Here is a 21,165-nt window from a genome sequence, read left to right on the forward strand (position 1 = left end):
GGGTCTTGTGGGTAGTCGTGGGGTCTTGTGGGTAGTCTTGGGGTCTTGTGGGTAGTCTTAGGGGTCTTGTGGGTAGTCGTGGGGTCTTGTGGGTAGTCTTGGGTCTTGTGGGTAGTCTTAGGGTCTTGTGGGTAGTCTTGGGGTCTTGTGGGTAGTCTTGGGGTCTTGTGGGTAGTCTTGGGGTCTTGTGGGTAGTCTTGGGGTCTTGTGGGTAGTCGTGGGGTCTTGTGGGTAGTCTTGGGGTCTTGTGGTAGTCTTAGGGTCTTGTGGGTAGTCATGGGGTCTTGTGGGTAGTCTTGGGGTCTTGTGGGTAGTCGTGGGGTCTTGTGGGTAGTCTTAGGGGTCTTGTGGGTAGTCTTGGGGTCTTGTGGGTAGTCGTGGGGTCTTGTGGGTAGTCTTAGGGTCTTGTGGGTAGTCTTGGGGTCTTGTGGGTAGTCTTAGGGTCTTGTGGGTAGTCTTGGGGTCTTGTGGTAGTCGTGGGGTCTTGTGGGTAGTCTTAGGGTCTTGTGGGTAGTCTTGGGGTCTTGTGGGTAGTCTTGGGTCTTGTGGGTAGTCTTGGGGTCTTGTGGGTAGTCTTAGGGGTCTTGTGGGTAGTCTTAGGGTCTTGTGGGTAGTCTTGGGGTCTTGTGGGTAGTCTTAGGGTCTTGTGGGTAGTCTTAGGGGTCTTGTGGGTAGTCTTGGGGTCTTGTGGGTAGTCTTAGGGTCTTGTGGGTAGTCTTGGGGTCTTGTGGGTAGTCTTGGGGTCTTGTGGGTAGTCTTGGGGTCTTGTGGGTAGTCTTGGGGTCTTGTGGGTAGTCTTGGGGTCTTGTGGGTAGTCTTAGGGTCTTGTGGGTAGTCTTGGGGTCTTGTGGGTAGTCTTAGGGTCTTGTGGGTAGTCTTGGGGTCTTGTGGGTAGTCTTAGGGTCTTGTGGGTAGTCTTGGGGTCTTGTGGGTAGTCTTAGGGTCTTGTGGGTAGTCTTGGGGTCTTGTGGGTAGTCTTGGGGTCTTGTGGGTAGTCTTAGGGTCTTGTGGGTAGTCTTAGGGTCTTGTGGGTAGTCTTGGGGTCTTGTGGGTAGTCTCGGGGCTTTAGTAACTGTTCCATAGATCTGTGACACTCACCTTGCTCAGCTCAGATCTATGCAAACCTCTCTGTGTGTTCTTCTCATTCCAGACCTCAAGTGCCCCGGCCCAGCCAAAGCCAGGAGGAGGAGGAGGTCGTTGGTATTGAGGCAGGCCAAAGACCGGCTCGGTAAGAGGAAGTTCCGCTCTAAGATTGACAGGTCTGAGGACGAATCAGCTTCTGGGTCAATTGACCATCAAATCACCGTTTTTTTCACCGTTAAAGGGATAGTTAAAGGGATAGTAAAAGGGATAGTTAAAGGGATAGTTAAAGGGATAGTAAAAGGGATAGTTAAAGGGATAGTTCAGCCTTAATGACAAAATCACACATTTGGTTCTGTGGACAAGGACAGACTTCATTCCACATGTAGTTCCTGTTTATCTGGGCACTCCTAGCTAACTGCTAATTGTTAGCATTTTCAACCGAAACCCAATGCAAGTCAATGGTCCCTTAGGAGGCATGTTTGAAGTGTGACGCTCAAATCATCTAAAAAATTATTTAAAACAAGTCATTGAGTATCTTCCCAGAATTTGAGATGCCTTGGGCATCCTAATTTAGGGTCCATTTGCTTGCAATAAGCTGTTAACACCCCTGCCTTTCTCCTCCTCTCCACCCCTCCCTCTCCTCCTCTCCACCCTCTCTTCTCCACCCTCTCCTCCTCTCCACCCCTCTCCTATCCTCTCCTCCCCTTTCCCCTCCTCCTCTCCACCCCTCTCTTCTCCACCCCTCTCCTATCCTCTCCTCCCCTTTCCCCTCCTCCTCTCCTCCTCTCCACCCCTCTCTTCTCCACCCCTCTCCTCCTCCCCACCCCTCTCCTCTCCTCTCCTCCCCTTTCCTCTCCTCCTCTCCTCTCCTCTCCTCCCCTTTCCTCTCCTCCTCTCCACCCCTCTCCTCTCCTCTCCTCCCCTTTCCTCTCCTCCTCTCCACCCCTCCCTCTCCTCCTCTCCACCCCTCTCTCCTCCTCTCCACCCCTCTCCTCTCCTCTCCTCCCCTTTCCTCTCCTCCTCTCCACCCCTCTCTCCTCCTCTCCACCCCTCTCCTCTCCTCTCCACCCCTCTCTTCTCCACCCCTCTCTCCTCCTCTCCACCCCTCTCCTCCTCTCCACCCCTCTCCTCCCTCTCCACCTCTCTCCTCCTCTCCACCTCCCTCTCCTCCTCTCCACCCCTCCCTCTCCACCCCTTACAGAGAGCCCTTTCCGCGGCCTGGAGAGAGAGTGTTGCGTAGACGGTATGAAGGACAACACGCAGAACTTCACCTGCGAGCGACGCGGCGAGTATATCACAGACGGCCCGGCGTGCCTCAAGGCCTTCCTCCACTGCTGCAAGGCCCTGGAGCACAAGAAGGTCGAACTGAAACACCCCGCCCTGGTTCTGGCCCGCAGTAAGAGAGGGAGGGAGGGAGAGAGGGAGGGAGGGAGAGAGGGAGAGAGGGAGGGAGGGAGGGAAGGAGGGAGGGAGGGAGGGAGAGAGGGAGAGAGGGAGAGAGAGAGGGAGGGTGAAGAGGGTACACTGGTAAAAAAAGAAGACCTTTGTATTCATGTTAAAGTGTGTACGTCACGGCTCCACACGACTGACGTGTGTTTAATCAACAGAAATGATGAACACAAGACATGTTTTAAACATAAATCAAAGGTCTGTTTTTTCACTGTAGCACAGATGATTTGGAAAGAGAGAGGGAGAGAGAGAGAGACAGAGAGACAGAGAGAGAGAGAGAGAGAGAGAGAGAGAGACAGAGAAAGAGACAGAGTGAGAGAGAGAGAGACAGACAGAGAAAGAGACAGAGAAAGAGACAGAGAAAGAGACAGAAAAAGAGACTGAGAGAGACAGCGAGGGTGAGAGACAGAGAGAGTGAGAGAGACAGAGAGAGACAGAGACAGAGAGAGAGACAGACAGACAGACAGAGAAAGAGACAGAGAGAGAGATAATGAGAGAGACAGAGAGGGTGAGGGTGAGAGAGACAGAGACAGAGAGAGAGAGACAGAGAGGGTGAGGGTGAGAGAGACAGAGAGAGAGAGAGAGAGAGAGAGACAGACAGACAGACAAAGAAAGAGACAGAGTGAGAGAGACAGAGAGAGAGAGAGAGAGACAGACAGACAGAGAAAGAGACAGAGAGAGAGAGAGATAATGAGAGAGACAGAGAGGGTGAGGGTGAGAGAGACAGAGACAGAGAGAGAGAGGCAGAAAGGATCTAACGTTTCGAATAGACAGACTGCGTCAAAGCGTTAAGTGCTAATCCTCTTTCTTTTCACTTCCCTCTTTCTCTCTCCCCGTGCCTGCGGAGGTGACGATGACGATGGCTTCATGGACGCCAGGGACATTACAGCCCGCTCCAACTTCCCTGAGACCTGGCTCTGGGAGGACTACACTCTGCCCGAATGTCCAGCCAACAAACGCTGGTAAGACTGGCGACAGCCAATCAGAGCTGACGAGCAAGTACGCTAGCAAGTTGTCAGACGACCTGCTAGCATACAAGGACAAAAATTATTATGACAGAAATTAAGACAGAACTTTTGAGCCCTGCTCATAGCCAGCACTGGCCTAGAATACACATACTGTATGGCAGGGGTCGGCAATAGGCGGCCCGCGGGCCATTGCTGGCCCATCACCAATAATATTTGGCCCAGCAGAATATTTTGAGAATCCACTTTTTTTTTTTTTTTTTTTTTTTTTTACAATATCCGACCGACAGTCCCACATATAGCGCCTATACTGTCCGAATAGAGAATCTACCTCCACCTGAATAATGCTTATTGTACTTTTATCCATGTTGAGAGTGAATGACACAGGGACAGACAATCAGGCAGCGGGGTGCACCGAAGCGCACTGACACTGAACCCCTCATAGTCAATCATAAGTAGGTGGACAACGTGTAGTGCTGAAATAGCCGTGTGTGGTTTGAAAAAAATAACACCAGCTCAGTAAATAATTCAAACGTAATGTTTACGTATATGTGACTGCAACACACATATGAACAGTAACAAAGCAAATTCAGTTTAATATTCTGAAAAACATTGACAACAAAATCGGTGAAAAAAAGAAAAGAAAGAAAAGTAATCCGCTTATGCGAGGGGTGGTGGTGCATAGGCCTATGCTCCTGAAACGACAGAGCAAACACGCTATTAGGGATAATAATTACAATGAGCCATTCATTCAAAATATACAAAATACAATTAGGTTATTAAATACAATAACGACAGGCTTGGTACTCACTTAATGTGAAAAGTGGCATCTCCCATCGGTCAGTATTTGCTTGATATCTGGTTATATGGACGTCACTTTAATCCGCAGGCAGTTCTCAAGTTTTTTTTTGCATCAATCGATTCCTCTCGTGCGTCTTTATCACATTCATTGAGGAAAAGGACGACTCGCATGTATAGAAAGGGAACATTGTGAGCACGGAAGATGTGAGTCTCACAACGGCTTTGCGTTGATGAAACCAGGTAGGATGAACATTATAGTTCGCTGTCCATTCCTCTTTAAATGCCCTGTTTTCACCGTCAACTTTCCTCTTTACACCTTTGGAGAGTGACATGATGTTTCTCTTGCTAGTTAGCAGGTTAAATGTTTAGCTAACTTCACCCGGCAGGCAAACAACCAATCCAATAATAATGTGACCTTGTCTGGGAGGAGGGGGGAATCATTCAGAATGAAAGTATGTTAAATAATTATTAGAATAAGCTAGGCTGCGCTACATCGTCAGTCCACACATTTATTATTCAAAACTATGGAAAAGGGTGAAACTACGTTTCAACGTTGTTGAGAATCACAACACAAACTTGCTAGTCAAGCCAAAATACTGCAACGTAATGGATTGGACTGCTACCTAGTTAACTACAACACTACTTTACATTGTTACCTAGTTAACTACAACACTACTTTACATTGTTATCTAGTTAACTACAACACTACTTTACATTGTTACCTAGTTAACTACAACACTACTTTACATTGTTACCTAGTTAACTAGAACACTACTTTACATTGTTACCTAGTTAACTACAACACTACTTTACATTGTTACCTAGTTAACTACAACACTACTTTACATTGTTACCTAGTTAACTACAACACTACTTTACATTGTTACCTAGTTAACTACAACACTACTTTACATTGTTACCTAGTTAACTAGAACACTACTTTACATTGTTACCTAGTTAACTACAACACTACTTTACATTGTTACCTAGTTAACTACAACACTACTTTACATTGTTAGCAGGCTCACAAAACAAGCTGTGTTAGTTGACTAGCGATGTGTACATTTTTCAAAAGAAAAGTCAAAGCATTAGAACGTGTCACATTTTTTAACAATCAATTACTTATGAATGAATGAATGAATGAATGAATGAATGGAATGAATGAATGGTCTTTATTGTCATTGCTACAGTACAGGTACCAAACAACGACATTTAGGAGGGGTGGCTCCCCTGGTGTTAGGAAAAAAAAAAAAAAAAAAATCGGGCCCGCCATCTAGTGGCTCAAAAAAAATTTGGCCCGAGGCCAAACCTAATTGCCGACCCCTGCTGTATGGTATAGTATATGTGACAGGGCATGGTTAAAAAGTCCTCAACTAGGGCAAAATCTTTTTTTCTGTTTTTTCCGGATTATGAAAGGGTATATTGTAAGCTTTAAAATGATGTGTCATACATTGAAATCTGAAACAAGTTGAAGAAGTCATGGATATTTGAATGTTGATACCCCTTACCACCGTACTGAGATATCCAGCCCATACCTGTCAACCCTCCCGTTCTTCCCGGGATTCTCCCGTATTTTACCTTCCTTTCCCGCTGTGCTCCCGTTTAAATATTTTCCCCTAAATCTCCCGTATTTTTAACCTATAATAAAATATAATTTAACACTTAATTGTTAGACGTTAGACGCATGCGCACAATCGCTATATCCATGTCAGAGTTGACTTGTCTCCTCTCGTTTCTTGGGCTGCGTTCGTAATTTTGCTCTGAGAGTGCCGGAACGCACACTAGGTGCAACGTCATAAAGGGACCAAGTAATTTGATTGGATAAGAGGCATTCCATGAGTGGTGATCAGATTTCCAGAGCGTTTTTTACGAACACAGCCTCGATTATCGCTGTTTTGAAATGATCGCTGGTAGCTTTGCGCCGCTCTTTTCCCATTGACATCATGGTGTCAAGTAATGTATAAATAAATGTGCTGAATTTAGATGCCCTTTTGTGTTTTCATGCAGGGATGTTCAAAGTATTTTACTTTCAACCAGGTATCTGATTCTGACCACCTGTAGTCACTTACTTAATGTAGGAACTACTTAATCTTGTTGCACTGTATGGAAGCATATAGCTGACTCAATTCAAATGCTAATGCAATATGAGATTGCAATTGCATGTTCCACTTTTGCATGCATTCTTTCAGACAATATTCAAATTCAAATGCAATTCTAATGATTTGCATTTTCATTTTCATGTACCCGATGTGCACATTCGCTGTCAATATTAAAATGTTAATGCAAAGCCATTTGACAAAGTCATGCGCTGCTTGGTAGCTGACGAAATTCAAAAGTTCATTCTAATGTGCAAATGACTTTGCAATCCCAAAATAGCATATTCATTTGCCACTTTTGCCTGCGTTATTTGAGTCAATATTCAAATTGTAATGCAATAATGTGATTCGCAATTGCATTTACATGTTCTAGTAAACACATCCGCTTTGTAGCTGACAAAATTCAAATGACTATTGAGGTTAATTTCGTTGGTTATGAATCAAAGAACAGTTATTGAGTTTAAGACGATTTAATCAAAGTACAAAACAGATATATATACCAATAGCTGAGCCTGGTGTCTGTTCTCCTCTGCTGGGCTGGGCTGGTAAAGAGGCCCCCCCTTGGGTCTCACCCTTATTTATCACAATATGCAAATACAGTCACAGGCCATAGCCTATCACCTTACCTAGATGGTCAAGAGGGCAGTCACCTGTGATGTCACTATGGCCTTAAGTCAGGGGGCAGGTCAGACCACAAGAGCCATTCCACAACACTCCCCCACAGCATATATACAGGCCCATATCATATACAATCTATGCATGTGTGTGTGTTTAAGTAGAAATAAACTACATATTCCCCCCTCGGAACGAAACTAAACGACCACAAAACAAAAACAAAAACACAAAACCCCACAGACTGCAACTAAGAAACCAAAGATTTTTTTTTTTAAATAAACAACAACAGACAGAAAAACTACACCAACACACAACACAAGAAACATAATAATAAAGACCAACCCAGCACCAGTACCAGCAACCAAAGATATCATATAAACCAAATACAAAACAATCAACAATAAAAAAGAATCCTAAAAATAACAATACAAATTAATCTAAACACAGTACATCATACATATTTCAACACAAAAACTTCCAACGACCGATGTCTTCTTGTTTCTTGCATCTTCAGAACAACCTTTACCGCTGTCTCAGATTGATAACCTTTCCTAGTCAGGAGCTTTTTCTTCGTTGCGCTAGGAACAGAACCTCTTTCCTATCTTTGCATAACCACCACATCACTTCTCAACTGACATCAATCACATACGATATAGAAATAAACAAACAATACACAAATAATGACATTCAGTTATCATAACACATAATTCCCCAACAGTAAGCACAGGACAAAGGGAATGCATTAATGCATAGATCTTCACCTCAGGTGAGGACTAGTCTTCTGAAAAGTTCATCAACGTGGACTGAGTGACTGATTTTCCAAAAACAGTCAATGAGGCCCTGTCTCCTAAGAAAGTCAAAAATCATGTCTGCTATAATAGGTGCTCCTATCTTAGCAAAATAAGTTTCCCATGCCCCTAAGACCGTTTCCAGCCATGCTATCATCTGCTGTCCATTCCCGTCGTTCCCTTTGATCTGCTGCTTCACTACCCTATGCGTAGTCTTTAATCTCTTCTTAACTGGTCGTCGTCTGTCAGTGTCATTGAGGTTCAGGCAGTCATCTGGTCCCCTCCCACGCTGATCAAGGTCTGGGGAGTCGCCCTCAGCATCATCTGAAGCATGATGCAGGCACTCGTCAGCATCCCCAGTAGCACAGGTGTCCAGGCTTTGGACATTCCCAGGCTGGACCTCCAGACTGTCAACACTCTCTGCTTCGTTGGTTTCTGGTTCATTGGCATCTGGACAGCTTTCCACTGTCCCCTCGGCTTCAGGCATTGCCGGTAATGTCACTGGCTGTAACACTGGCATTGCCACTGGCTCTCGTCGTAGCTCCTCCTTCTCAGGTTCTCTGGGGACCTCGGCACCTGTTGGCACAACATCCTGCCTACTCTGTACATCCACCCCCCTGTCCACCACCCGTGGCCCAATTGGGGTAGGGATATGCCCGGACACCACTGGTGTACCCACTCTGATGTTGTTTCTCCAACAGACCCCACATTGACCTAAAGCATGGTCAATCTGTTCCATCAAATATGGACTCCAAAACCCATATTCCTTGTTGATCTTGCGTCTTACCTCCCCCCTTGCCACATGTGCTAATCCATGAGCTTCCTGTATTAACATGCCTAATAAATCTGAGGGTGCTACAACCAACCCCTCATGATTCCTCCATAGACCTGTGTCATCCTGACTTGCCCCCCTTGCTAGCCAAACGTTCTTGTCTAACGTAGTTGCTCTGCTCTGTAACATCAATAAATCCTCAAGTGTGACCATGCCCTGTAATTGCATTTCATGTGCGACCAGAAGAATTTTACCTGCCTTGTCTGCTCCTGTAATGGCTTTGGCTGCATCCTCTGCAGCCCTGTTACCTTGTGTGACATGTGATGAGTCAGACCTGTGTGCGGCACACTTCACTATGGCTAATTCCTTTGGCTTCATCATGGCCTGTAACAGCTTCATGATCTGTGCGTGATGCTGTATAGGCGTACCATCAGTTCTCTTAAAACCCCGCCCCCTCCATACAGCTCCATTAAAATGACAAACATTATGTGCATAGGCAGAGTCGGTGTACACTGTCACTCTCCGTCCGGTTCCCAAGTTGCATGCTTCTGTGAGGGCAATCAACTCAGCCAACTGAGCTGAGCAAGGCTGAGGAACTGCCTCAGCCTGTTCTACAATAAACTTTGAATTCTGTGCTTTAACTAAGGAATACCCAGCGCACAAAGTTTCTCCTACCCGGTAACAAGACCCATCAACCCAATATTCTATATCAGCTCCCTTTAAAGGCAAAACTTGTAGGTCTGTTCTATGCTAAATCACTCTGGCTGTCGATGGAATCTGAGCACCGGATGGCACCGTCACCTGACAGCCGTCAGGTGTGCATTTTACTGTATAGTTCAATTGGCATAGAGCATCTCTCCCTAGCAGCCCTGTTGGCGTGTGTTCTGACACAAGTATTGGCAGAGTTGCTCTCTGTCCCTTGTACTCTAAGTCTACAAGCTCAGTTGTAGGAATCAGCTGTTTAATTCCCTCGAATCCGATTGTCTTCACATATTCTCCAGACATAGGAAGGTGCGTGGCGTCTTCAGGCTTCTTTGTCACCACCAGCTGGCACCTCCCACTCGGATCTTCCGGGCACCCCTATAGGCCAGCTGCTGGGCCTCCGTAAGGGTTCATCACTCCTGGAGCAGGTGTAGCAGGGGGCCAATATCCTCCTCCTTGGCTCCCCCCTGCGCCCCCCTGGGGCCTGTTGTAGCAGGTACAGGCTAGATGTCCATTCTGGCCGCATTGGTAACATGGTTCTAGCATCTTCTTCCCTGATGCTGTCCATCTCCCTGGTGGTGGTCCTTGGCCAGGCTGTGTGTACGGCTGGTATGGAACCGCTTGCACCCCTGGTGGCCCCTGTGGGTATGGCTGGTAAGTAGCAGGATACCCCCCTTGTGGCCCCTGTGAGTAGGACTGGTAAGTAGCAGTCTGCACCCCAGGTGGCTGTTGCTGTGGAGCTAAAGCCTGCACTCCCTCTATGTTCCTCTTGCTTTCAGTCAATTGCACATGAGTCAATATTTTGAGTGACTCTTCGTCTTGTGTCTTCTGTATCTGAATATTCTTTCGATATAACTCAACTTGATGAGCTACGTGGTCTATATAAACAGCTTTGTTCATGTGTCGTAGCCCCACCACTTCTGCTAGCTTATCCTTAACTGGGGTAGGAAGCCCTTGTTGTATTTTTTCCCTGATTATGGATTTTTCTAAGGGGTTATCTTCAGCGTCCTTCCCTGTCACACTTCTCCATTGAGAGTGCACACGGGCAACAAAACCCCTGGGATTCTCATCTCCCCCCAGTGGCTTCACAATGATATTGTCTGGGTGAATGTGAATAGGGTAAGTCTCTCTGATTGCCTTCCACAGCCTGCCTCTGTTTGCTGCGAAGAGCTCTGGATCATAAACTGATGTATTGATATATCTATGAAGTCCTGCCTTCATCAATATTTCCTGCATTGTATCCAATCCTGCAATAAAAGCTAAGAGTCTTTTCAGGTCTCCCATTGCCGCTTGCGTTCCTGTCAGTCTCACGTCGACCTCTGTCGTCCATGCGTGTCCACCATCTTCCAGGACTGGGAGCTTTTCTATCACTTCAGACAGATCTGTATGATTCCAAGGATGATATTCCATCTTGTTACCCCGAATCAGCACTGGACAGTTCTTTAATCTATTTGATGACATTTGATGACAATCTTCCTCTTCCTCCCTTTCTCGTTGCTCCTTCAGCCGTCTGTGGTGTCTTCCTTCCTCTCTTTCCGCTTTCTCCCGGCGTCTTCTCCCACCTTTCTTTTCGGCTGTGGCTATAATCTTCCTGACCTGAGCGTTGTAGCCTCCATCTGCATTGTCGTCATCACTTGAGTCTTCACTGCCATCTTCGCTGTCATCTTCCTTGTCACTCCTGTCGTCCCCTTTTCCCCTTGGCTCCTTCTTCTTCTTCTTCTGGGAATGGTCCTCCAGTGCCTTAGCATATGGAGGGGGACTGGAGACTGGACACATGTTTGTGAATGGAATGTTCAATTTCTGTTCCAGTGTTCTGGCCAATTCATTTTTCTTTTCCGTTCCCATTTTTGCTGTTTTCTCATCCCAAGCTAATGCTATTTTCTGCCCCTCTACCTTAAATAGATCTAAAATAGCTAACTCTAACCTGCGTTTCTCTGTTCTAATCTTTCCCTTTTTCTGGTTTGCTTTATAGGTTTTAATAAGTACCTCTAAAGTTGCAATAACTCGTAAGTCGAAGGTGCCCTCTTTCGGCCACGGCTGTTCAATGTCTGCCCAACGGCTATTCCATTTCGTAGACATTTTGCTAATTTCCCTAACAAGAGGATTAATTTTTTCCACTATAGCCATAGGGGATAAAGTTGCCAATATTCCACTATCCTTGTTAACAGCCTTTAACATGTTACTTGATTCTGCCCCCATTCTACTGCTCAATATGCTGAAAATATTCTATATTAGATAAGGTGTACTCTTCTTACAACCCACCTTCTTTTGCCGTATCTGCTAAACAGATGCTAGTCTGACTTTTAACTGTATTAGCTGTCCACACAGAATCACTACAACCCAGAACAACAGATTTGCCTCTTGTGTATGTCAGTGCAGTATTAACTTAAATCTACACTTTGTTCCTTCAGACCTCCCCTCTTCCCAGGGCGCAGTCTCAGGCTGGAACCCTTTCCGCTGAGGTCCTTTCCAAAGGACATCTCATCTCAGCCTCTCTGCTTCCCAGGCGTCTCCTTTTCAGAGCCCTGATCACAGAAAGCACCACTCGCCTACTAGCTGTACGTCGCTTTCAGCTTATGGTGGCCTGACTGTACATTGAGCTGAGCGCTACTGCCATATCATATGGCCTTACGTTCTTGAGCGACCCAACCGGCCGGTGACCCAGTCAATAGCGACCCCCTGCCAATGTATAACACTGGCCCTGTAGCGGTGATTAGCCGCCCAGGTGGGAACCGACGGTCTGATCCCTAGCCCACTTCGCTATGGGTCTAGAAACTTTGACCGTTTACACCAGCCTTGCCTGTTCACGGGTGTAGCTTCCTCTCACATCCCGCTAGGTGTGGGCTGTCGCCCACGTACCACGCACTGCCCACACACCTACATGCGACAGCTGCGCCGACTAGACGGTACCACGGTAGTATGTTCATTCATACTTCATCAGACACGGGGGCCTTCAGTCCTCTCCCCAGCACTATATACAGGCTTTAACGTGCCCTCGGAACTTTGCAATTCCACCGCCGCCTGTTAGAGACTAGGTTCGGGGTGCCTAATCCCCTGCCTAATCTCTGTGTAAGTACTTTATACTTAAATGTGTTTCCTAATTGTTTATGAATATATGTCACTTAATTACTCATTCAATACTAATTACAGTTCTGGTCAACACAATTATTAAATCACAAAGGCTGGTCAACACCTAAGTATTCACTGATCTACAAAAACCCTTTTACTGCTCAACTATCAATACGAACTATTCTGCTATTCCTAATCAAAAGCTGTGGACCCTCTAACTAAAATAAAAGATGTAAATTACAAATATTAATTACAACCTGTAGAATAAATCAACTGTTAAGTGAAAGGAATGAATGATTAGTTAGAATTATTCATTATATAATCATATACATTGATTTAAAACCTGTGGAGTCAATTATCTGTTATCAAAATATCAAACAAATGAATTATTATTCAGAATGGTTTTTCATTAGACAGTCACAGACATTGATCAAATCTGTGGAATCAATAAATTGTTTTGTGAAACAGACAATGAATGATCTGAATTATTATTTTAACCAATTAGTAATTAAACAAGTAATGTAATATTCAACAGTCATTTACAAGCATCATTCTATGAATGTTCTCTACAGATCTCTGTCAACATTCTATGCAAGCAGGCAGAGCCGTTTTATTGGGGGTCATAAATATCTGTGCTGGAGGCACTGCTCAGGAAACAGTCAACAGATGTCTCACAGAACGACTGGCTCTTTTCCTTTGAATCTATCAAAAGCCCACAATCTATCTTTACTTCTAACAAACAATGCTTAAACTTTCGTGATTCTGCAATCACAACTTTATCACAGAGAGAGAGGGGTTGAAATTAAAAGTATGGGTACCGTCTCTCAGCACTACAGTATTCGCTTCGCGCTCTCTCTGTGTGTGTGGAATGTGCCTGCAATGCACATGCGCGAGTCTCCGTGTGTAAACTGCGCGTGAACTCGCCTCTTTTCCTAGTCTATGAATGTTTAACTGTAACTTTAAACTATTTAAAATACCCCGATGATCAATTCACTTTATCTCTATCTTTAAAATACTACAGTCTGTGTATGAATTGATCTTTATCTGTAATGTAACAATCAAATTCAGCTTCCCTGCGTGTCTATATGTTTGAATCAATGTGTGTACGAGCCCTGACGCTCGTGCATGTGTGAGCGCGCGTCTATTTGAAAACGAACAGGAGAGAAAGAAGGAGGGGGGCTCCTTTTTTACATTCCTTTGTCCAACCTCTCGGGAAAACCGCTCCTGTGGGATTAGTCTCTCACAACATATACTTTGCTTTCCACAATAATGTTATTTTCTACGACACAACAATTTCAAGATTATCTTTCAATGCAATTTAACTATTAGTTACCTAAACTAATTCTCATTCAAATACTCATACAATGTATATGCTTTTCACACGGTCTCTTCACAGAGATATCTAAAGGCCTCTTTGTGCCCGCGTCTCCGCGCGTGCCTGAGCGTGCGTGTTTTTGCTCCGCTGACGCTGACAAAGGACAATGAGCAATGGCGTCTAAGACACACTTCTTGCCACAGTTCTGAAGATTTGATTTCTTAATCTTTTACAATAATGCTCTTTCTTACAAAACAGACTTCACAGTCTACTTACACTTTATCAAATTAGGAAGGAATACTCATTCCATTAACACAATTTTACACACACACTCACGATATTCCGTAATACCATACAAACACTCACATACCTTACCATCAAAAAACTATATTTACAAAAAGCGAATTTCCAAATTCGGCCCTCACCAACCCCAGCTTAAAAACTATGATTGAGTTTATTTCTATTCCAACAAGATTAACTTTACACAAGATTCTTTTGACTATAATTTATCTGAGCTCCACAGTCAACTTTGCACACACCAATCGACGGGGGAGGGGTCTCTGCAGAAACCTTCCTTTGTTGAATTGAAGAGTTGCAAAAGACTGTGAATCAAAGGCTATTTTTTCATCTCCCATTAGGCTCCCATTATGGTTGTTTTTATTTTCTTAATATTGTTGTCTTTATTTGCACTTGACACCACGGACCTCATTGTCTCTTAGCTTGTTTTATAGCATTTTCGCTTTTGAATTTGTCTAGTGTGTAATATTATTATTTATTTATTTTAAATTTGTTTTTCAGATTTTATCCCCTTTTCACCCAATTTGGTAGCCAATTTAACCCAACTTAGCATCCAATTATCCCCTGCCTATTGCGAAGGATCCGCCGCCCGACCCCGTGGCCGGCAGTCCCAGAGGAGGCCGCCAGGCAGACTAGACTGACTGGCTCCTCGAGCCCAGTACCGTTACTCCAGCACCAGACGGGGGCGGTGTTGCGCGACGGATCCTAGTCCAGAAATACTCCTATACCCCCCTCGGAAGCGGCCGGCCAATATGCCGCTTCCCGTGTGCCTCGACCATATCTGGATCTGGCGAGCCGGGATACGAACCCCGGCCCCGCTGGGCAGCATGCACTAGCGGCCAGTGCTTAGACCGCTACACCACCGCCTAGTGTGTAATATTTACACCACCGGCCTAGTGTGTAATATTTGTGATATGTTATGTGTATATTGTTATGTATGTAGACAATAACATCGCTAATTCCCGATCAAGAATGGAGGCAGAGACGGCGAAACACTTTGATTATATCCGTAGTAGCTTTACTGAACACATCGCAGGTATACAGGCATAATCCCTTCCGCATTTACCTATCCGCTTTTTATCACTCCAACTACGGTGGTCCACATAGCTCAAAATTACACTTCAATACATAACATATTTCCTCCCCCCTTAAATGATAATGTCCACATTAGCATCATACACATTAAATGTCAACTAGGGAGAGATGGTAGACAGGGTTAGCACCAGGCGCTCAGGAGGTTTCCTGTCTCTTGGGGGATAGCGCCTCAGCACCGGAGAAGGGCTGGGTTCCAGCTCGATCACAGGGCATTCGATCACCGAGGGGTCTGGAGGTGCTGGCTCTACTGCAGGCGGCGAAGGTGTGGCCGCTGCAGGTACCGGCATGCTCAGGTGTGGTGTCAGCTCGTCCGTGAACGTGAATCCTGATGCCCCGGATGTGGGGCTGGTCACTCCTAGCTCTCTAGGCAACTGATTGTCTTTGGTGTGAACATGATAGGAAACAGGTCCAGTCTTCCGGAGGACCGTGGCAGGGGTCCATTTCTCCTTAGTAGTGTAGTTGCGTGCGAGGACAGAGTCTCCAACATCAAACTGTCTGTCTTTAGACCGCTTAGCTCGCTGATTTACTTGTTCCTGCTGTTTCTCGTGGACTGATGTTTCCGTTGAGGTAGGTCGCAGCAGATCAAGACGTGTCCGAAGCTGCCTCTTCATTAGAAGGTAAGCTGGCGAGGTCCCAGTCGTTGCATGAGGGGTATTACGATACTTGAATAGAAAAGTATCAAGGCGTTGCTTCAAGGGAGCCTCACTCTTGGATGCTTTGAGGGCATGTTTTACAGTTTGCACCATTCTCTCCGCCAATCCGTTGCTGGATGGATGGTATGGACTTGAAAGGATGTGCTTAATTCCATTGTTCTGTAGGAAGTCCTCCATCTCTGTTGATACAAAAGATGGCCCATTATCAGTGACGATCTGCTCAGGGAGTCCAAATCGACCAAACATCTCCCTCAATATCTGAATGGTCTTCCCCGAGGTGATGGTGGACATGACAGCCACCTCAGGCCACTTTGAGTGTGCGTCCACGGCCACCAGCAGCATAGCTCCATCAACTGGTCCTGCAAAATCCAGATGAACTCGTTGCCAGGGACACGCTGGCCAGTCCCAAGGATGCAGCGGAGCCAGGCTTGGTGTGTTTCTGATGACTTGACATGATGGGCATGATCTGGCTTTAGATTCAATGTCATAGTCTAGCCCAGGCCACCAGAAGTAACTGCGTGCAAGCTCTTTCATCCTGACGATGCCACAATGGCCTGAGTGTAGCTCTCTCAGGACTGGTTCTCTCAGCTTTGTCGGGATTATGACCCGCATGCCCCAGAGCAAGCATCCAGCCGTCACCGTCAACTCCTTCCCCCGCGAAAGGTAAGGCTGAAGATCCGGTGGTGCGTCAGGAACCTGTGACAGATCCCCTCTCATAACGCGGTCAAACACCCTGGAGAGGATGGGGTCCCCCTTTGTTTCCTTCCTGACACGGTGAGCAGTCACCGGGGCACTCTCCACCATGTCAAAGTAGAAAATGGTTTGCTCCTTGCTCTTAGGGTGATCAGGAAGTGGAAGGCGTGACAAAGCATCCGCATTGGCGTGTGCCCCTGACCTCCGGTACTTAATTTCATAGTTGTGAGCACTGAGGAGCAGTGCCCAGCGCTGCATGCGGCTTGCTGCCAGGGTCGGTATCCCTGCATACGGACCCAAGATGGATGTCAAAGGACGATGGTCGGTCAGCAGGGTGAACCTCCTTCCGAACAGGTAAGTGTGGAACTTTTTAATTCCAAAGATAATGCTTAATGCTTCTTTCTCTATCTGTGGATAGTTCCTTTCTGCTGTGCTCAGCGTACGTGACGCAAACGCGATGGGTTTGTCTTCTCCAGTCGGTGTAATATGGGACACCACGGCGCCCACTCCATATGGCGATGCGTCACATGCGAGTTGGAGAGGCAAGGACGGGTCGAAGTGTGTTAACACCCTCTTGTCGGTCAATGCTGCTTTGGCTATGTTAAACGCTGCGTCACATTCTTTTGACCATGACCATGTTTTGCCCTCCCTCAGTAGTTCGTGCAACGGCTTTAGCCGCGTAGACAGCTGTGGAATAAACTTGCCATAATAGTTTAGAAGCCCAAGAAAAGATCTCAACTGGCTCACATTCTCGGGAGCAGGAGCCTCTGAAATGGCGGTCACTTTAGAGGGCGCTGTGTGGAGCCCGTCTGCATCGATGACATGGCCCAGGTATTCCACTGCTGCCTTGAAGAAGTCGCATTTTTCCTGGCGAACACGTAAGCCATATTCTTCAAGTCTTCCCAGAGTTTTATCCAGGTTCAGCAGATGTTCTTCATCATCCTTTCCAGTCACCAAGATATCATCCAGATAGCATTGCACACCAGAGAGACCACTCAGGACCTGATCCATGGCCCTCTGGAACACTGCCGGGGCGGAGGTGATGCCAAACGGCAGACGGTGATATCTAAAGAGACCCTTGTGGGTGGTGATGGTGAGGAGCTCCTGTGACTCTTTTTCAACATGCATCTGTAGGTAGGCCTGGTTCAGATCGATTTTACTGAATTTCTTACCACCAGCCAACCCAGCAAACAGGTCCTCAATCACTGGAAGAGGGTATTGTTCAACAGTCAGCACCGGGTTAACAGTTACCTTGAAGTCACCACACAGGCGAACTGATCCATCTCTCTTGATTACCGGGACCACGGGGGTGGCCCAGTCGCTGTATGGTACTGGCTCAATGACCCCAATCTTCACCAGCCTCTGTATATCAGCGTCAACCTTTGGCCTGAGTGCATAGGGAACAGTCCTGGCTTTCATAAAGCGTGGTTTGGAATCAGGTTTGACCTGCAGCTTCACGGTGATGCCTTTCATGCTCCCCAGCTCGTCTTTAAACACAGCTGCATGTCGCTTTAACACTGCTGATATGCCGGTGGTATCTTCTGATACTGCATTCACCTTTCTCCAGTTCAGACGCATCACCTCCAGCCATGGTCTGCCCATCAGTGCTGGATAGTCCCCTCTGACCACATAGATCGGAAGCCTGACTTTTTGTCCATTTAATTCAACTAGGACCTTAGCCCTCCCAACCATGGGGACGGTTTCACCTGTGTATGTTTTTAGAATGAGCTTTGCCTGAGTCAATGGCATATGGTTCAGTTTTTTTTGAACAGTGTCTCTGACATTAGTGATACAGCGGCTCCAGTATCGATTTCCATCGTAATGGGATGTCCTTCCAATAACGGGGTGACACTATAGGCTGCCGAGCCTCCTTTTACAGTTAACACCTTTATTGGTAACTCCTCTTCTGAGTCTGTTCCACTGCTGCTTGTCTGTCCCTGCTTAACACTGTGCAGTTTCTTCTTTGACCGCCAGTTGTCTGTGTTTGCCTTGTCTGACTTTTTCCTATCTTTAAAGGTGTCCTTTGTTGACTTCTCTCTCTTAGCTCTACAAACCCGCTCAATGTGTCCCCTCTTGTCACAGTGATGGCATAGGAGCTCCCTCGCCCAGCATTCTGATGACAGGTGATCACGTTTCCCACAACGATAACATTCCAGGGTACCCCCTCTCTGTCTATCATGTGTGGCTGCTACCCCATGCACTCTTGAGGCAGCCCCTAGCTGCAGTGCTTCCCTGGCAGCTAGCTCCATTGATATTGCAATATCCACAGCTGTCTTAAATGTGAGGTGCTCCTCTGTGAGCAGGCGCTTCTGTATTGCCTCACTCCTTAATCCACACACAAGTCTGTCACGCAGAGTGTCACACAGTGATGTGCCAAACTGACAATGTTCAGTCAATTTCCTCAGTATTGCTACATATTGAGTAATGGATTCACCTTCCTCTTGATTCCTCTTGTGGAACCTGAACCGCTCTGCAATCACCAAAGGCTTTGGGCAAAAATGTCCATTTAACGTTGTCACAATGTCCGTGTAAGAATAGGCACCTGGCTTGTTTGGTTGGAGTAAGTCCCTTAGCAAGCCAAACGTTTTAGCTCCTATTATACTGAGGAAGGTTGCCACCACCTTGTCATTTTTAATGTCATTAGCAATAACAAAAAACTCAAACCGTTCAGTGTAAGCATTCCAAGTCTCTAAAGTGTCATCAAACTGTCCAAATGCTCCAGTCATCGGCATTTTCCCACTTTAAGTAAGTCCGTTTCACTTACTTGTGTACTCTCCTCCAATATGCGCAGTGTGAGTTTCTCTTTTCCCGAACTTCACAGCACGCACACCGCCCTGGTCATGACTCCCGCCAGTGATAATTTGTAATCCAGGGGGAAACAAAACCGCCGCACAAGTTCGTCGATTCTCGTCGCCAATTGTTTTGTTATGTATGTAGACAATAACATCGCTAATTCCCGATCAAGAATGGAGGCAGAGACGGCGAAACACTTTGATTATATCCGTAGTAGCTTTACTGAACACATCGCAGGTATACAGGCATAATCCCTTCCGCATTTACCTATCCGCTTTTTATCACTCCAACTACGGTGGTCCACATAGCTCAAAATTACACTTCAATACATAACATATTTGTTTGTGAATATGTGAATATGTTTTTCTGTTATCACGGTCGACACAGCGCGGAGCGAATTCCCGGGTAGAACTATTCTCTCCCCCCGCTGTCAACGGGAGTTTCATCCAGCAGCAAGCGGTGCTGCGAGCAGCAGCGGGTGAACTCCCGGTTAATTGAGTTTACGGTTAAAAGCATATCTTCTCGGGGTGTCAGCGCGGTGGTTAAGGGCTCAAAATGACCGTATACCGATGGTGAAGTTAGCAAAGGAGTATTGTGATTGTACCACCTTCATAGCTGGTGTTATTCACGGGCAAAGACGGTGCCCGGAGGCACCCTTTGCGGGTTAATAACTGTGGTTTACCGTGGGTTAGGATAACAATTCAAACGTGTCCGGATAGGGGAGAGGACAGGGAATCCAAAACCATTTGAATGGTGTCGATACTACACTCCTATCACGGTCGACACAGCGCGGAGCGAATTCCCGGGTAGAACTATTCTCTGACCCCGCTGTGAACGGGAGTTTCATCCAGCAGCAAGCGGTGCTGCGAGCAGCAGCGGGTGAACTCCCGGTTCATTGAGTTTACGGTTAAAAGCATATCTTCTATATGAAGAAGACTCTGCTAACGACGTCGATCATTGATCGGCAACGACACTATATAATAGTTTGCCTAACTGGCCATCGGATTTGGGCTCCTAATATCTAAAAAGCACTACGGTTTTCTTATTGCATAGAGAGTTTGAATTTTGTCAGCTGTAAAGCGGATGTGTTTCCTAGAACATGTAAATGCAATTGCGTATCACCGAATTGCATAGAGAGTTTGAATTTTGTCAGCTACAAAGCGGATGTGTTTACTAGAACATGTAAATGCAATTGCGAATCACATTATTGCATTTCAATTTGAATATTGACTCAAATAACGCAGGCAAAAGTGGCAAATGAATATGCTATTTTGGGATTGCATAGTCATTTGAATTTTGTTAGCTACAAAGCGGATGTGTTTACTAGAACATGTAAATGCAATTGCGAATCACATTATTGCATTACAATTTGAATATTGACTCAAATAACGCAGGCAAAAGTGGCAAATGAATATGCTATTTTGGGATTGCAAAGTCATTTGCACATTAGAATGAACTTTTGAATTTTGTCAGCTACAAAGCAGCGCATGACTTTGTCAAATGGCTTTGCATTATAATTTTTATATTGACAGTGTATGTGCACATCGGGTACATGAAAATGAAAATGCAAATCATTAGAATTGCATTTGAATTTGAATATTGTCTGAAAGAATGCATGCAAAAGTGGAACATGCAATTGCAATCTCATATTGCATTAGCATTTGAATTAGGTCAGCTATATGCTTCTATAGCACTGAAGCAGGTGGTTGATTGACAGTGTATAGCTTTGTCTAAATGTAAGGGGTATCCTATGGTTGTCTAGTGGTGATGTTAGGATTGACTGTGTGTACCCTTGTCTAAATGTAAGGGATATCCTATGGTTGTCTAGTGGTGATGTTAGGATTGACTGTGTGTACAGTCTAAATGTAAGGGATATCCTATGGTTGTCTAGTGGTGATGTTAGGATTGACTGTGTGTACAGTCTAAATGTAAGGGGTATGGTTTGTGGATGGTGGGAAGGGGGGGGGGGGGAGAGGATG

The 21,165-nt window shown here is 45.8% G+C and overlaps 3 protein-coding genes across 3 annotated transcripts in view; 2 read left to right on the top strand and 1 right to left on the bottom strand.

The window, feature by feature from the left end:
• Positions 1–3,498, top strand: part of LOC308160263 (complement C3-like) — a gene marked incomplete at both ends in the record, with an annotated part of 39,516 nt that extends 36,018 nt beyond the window's left edge. The window contains 3 exons of the mRNA XM_080534181.1: positions 1,151–1,228; positions 2,285–2,479; positions 3,380–3,498. Of these exons, the coding sequence (XP_080390307.1) occupies positions 1,151–1,228; positions 2,285–2,479; positions 3,380–3,498 (392 nt within the window). The remainder of the gene's footprint in view (positions 1–1,150; positions 1,229–2,284; positions 2,480–3,379) is intronic.
• An 11,647-nt stretch (positions 3,499–15,145) lies between these two features.
• LOC308160264 (uncharacterized protein K02A2.6) lies at positions 15,146–18,085 on the bottom strand (the record flags this gene model as incomplete). The annotated part of the gene is made up of 1 exon (XM_080534182.1): positions 15,146–18,085. The coding sequence occupies one exon, from the start codon at positions 18,083–18,085 to the stop codon at positions 15,146–15,148; it is 2,940 nt and encodes a 979-aa protein (XP_080390308.1).
• Positions 18,086–18,913: 828 nt separating this feature from the next.
• The window catches only part of LOC308160265 (complement C3-like), a gene marked incomplete at its 5' end in the record, with an annotated part of 36,935 nt that continues 34,683 nt past the window's right edge, over positions 18,914–21,165 (top strand). Inside the window, one exon of the mRNA XM_080534183.1 lies at positions 18,914–18,921. Coding sequence (XP_080390309.1) covers positions 18,914–18,921 — 8 coding nt within the window. The remainder of the gene's footprint in view (positions 18,922–21,165) is intronic.

The sequence above is a fragment of the Nansenia antarctica genome (genome assembly GCF_963989245.1).
Source record: "Nansenia antarctica genome assembly, chromosome: 6".
In the NCBI taxonomy this organism is placed as follows: domain Eukaryota; kingdom Metazoa; phylum Chordata; class Actinopteri; order Argentiniformes; family Microstomatidae; genus Nansenia; species Nansenia antarctica.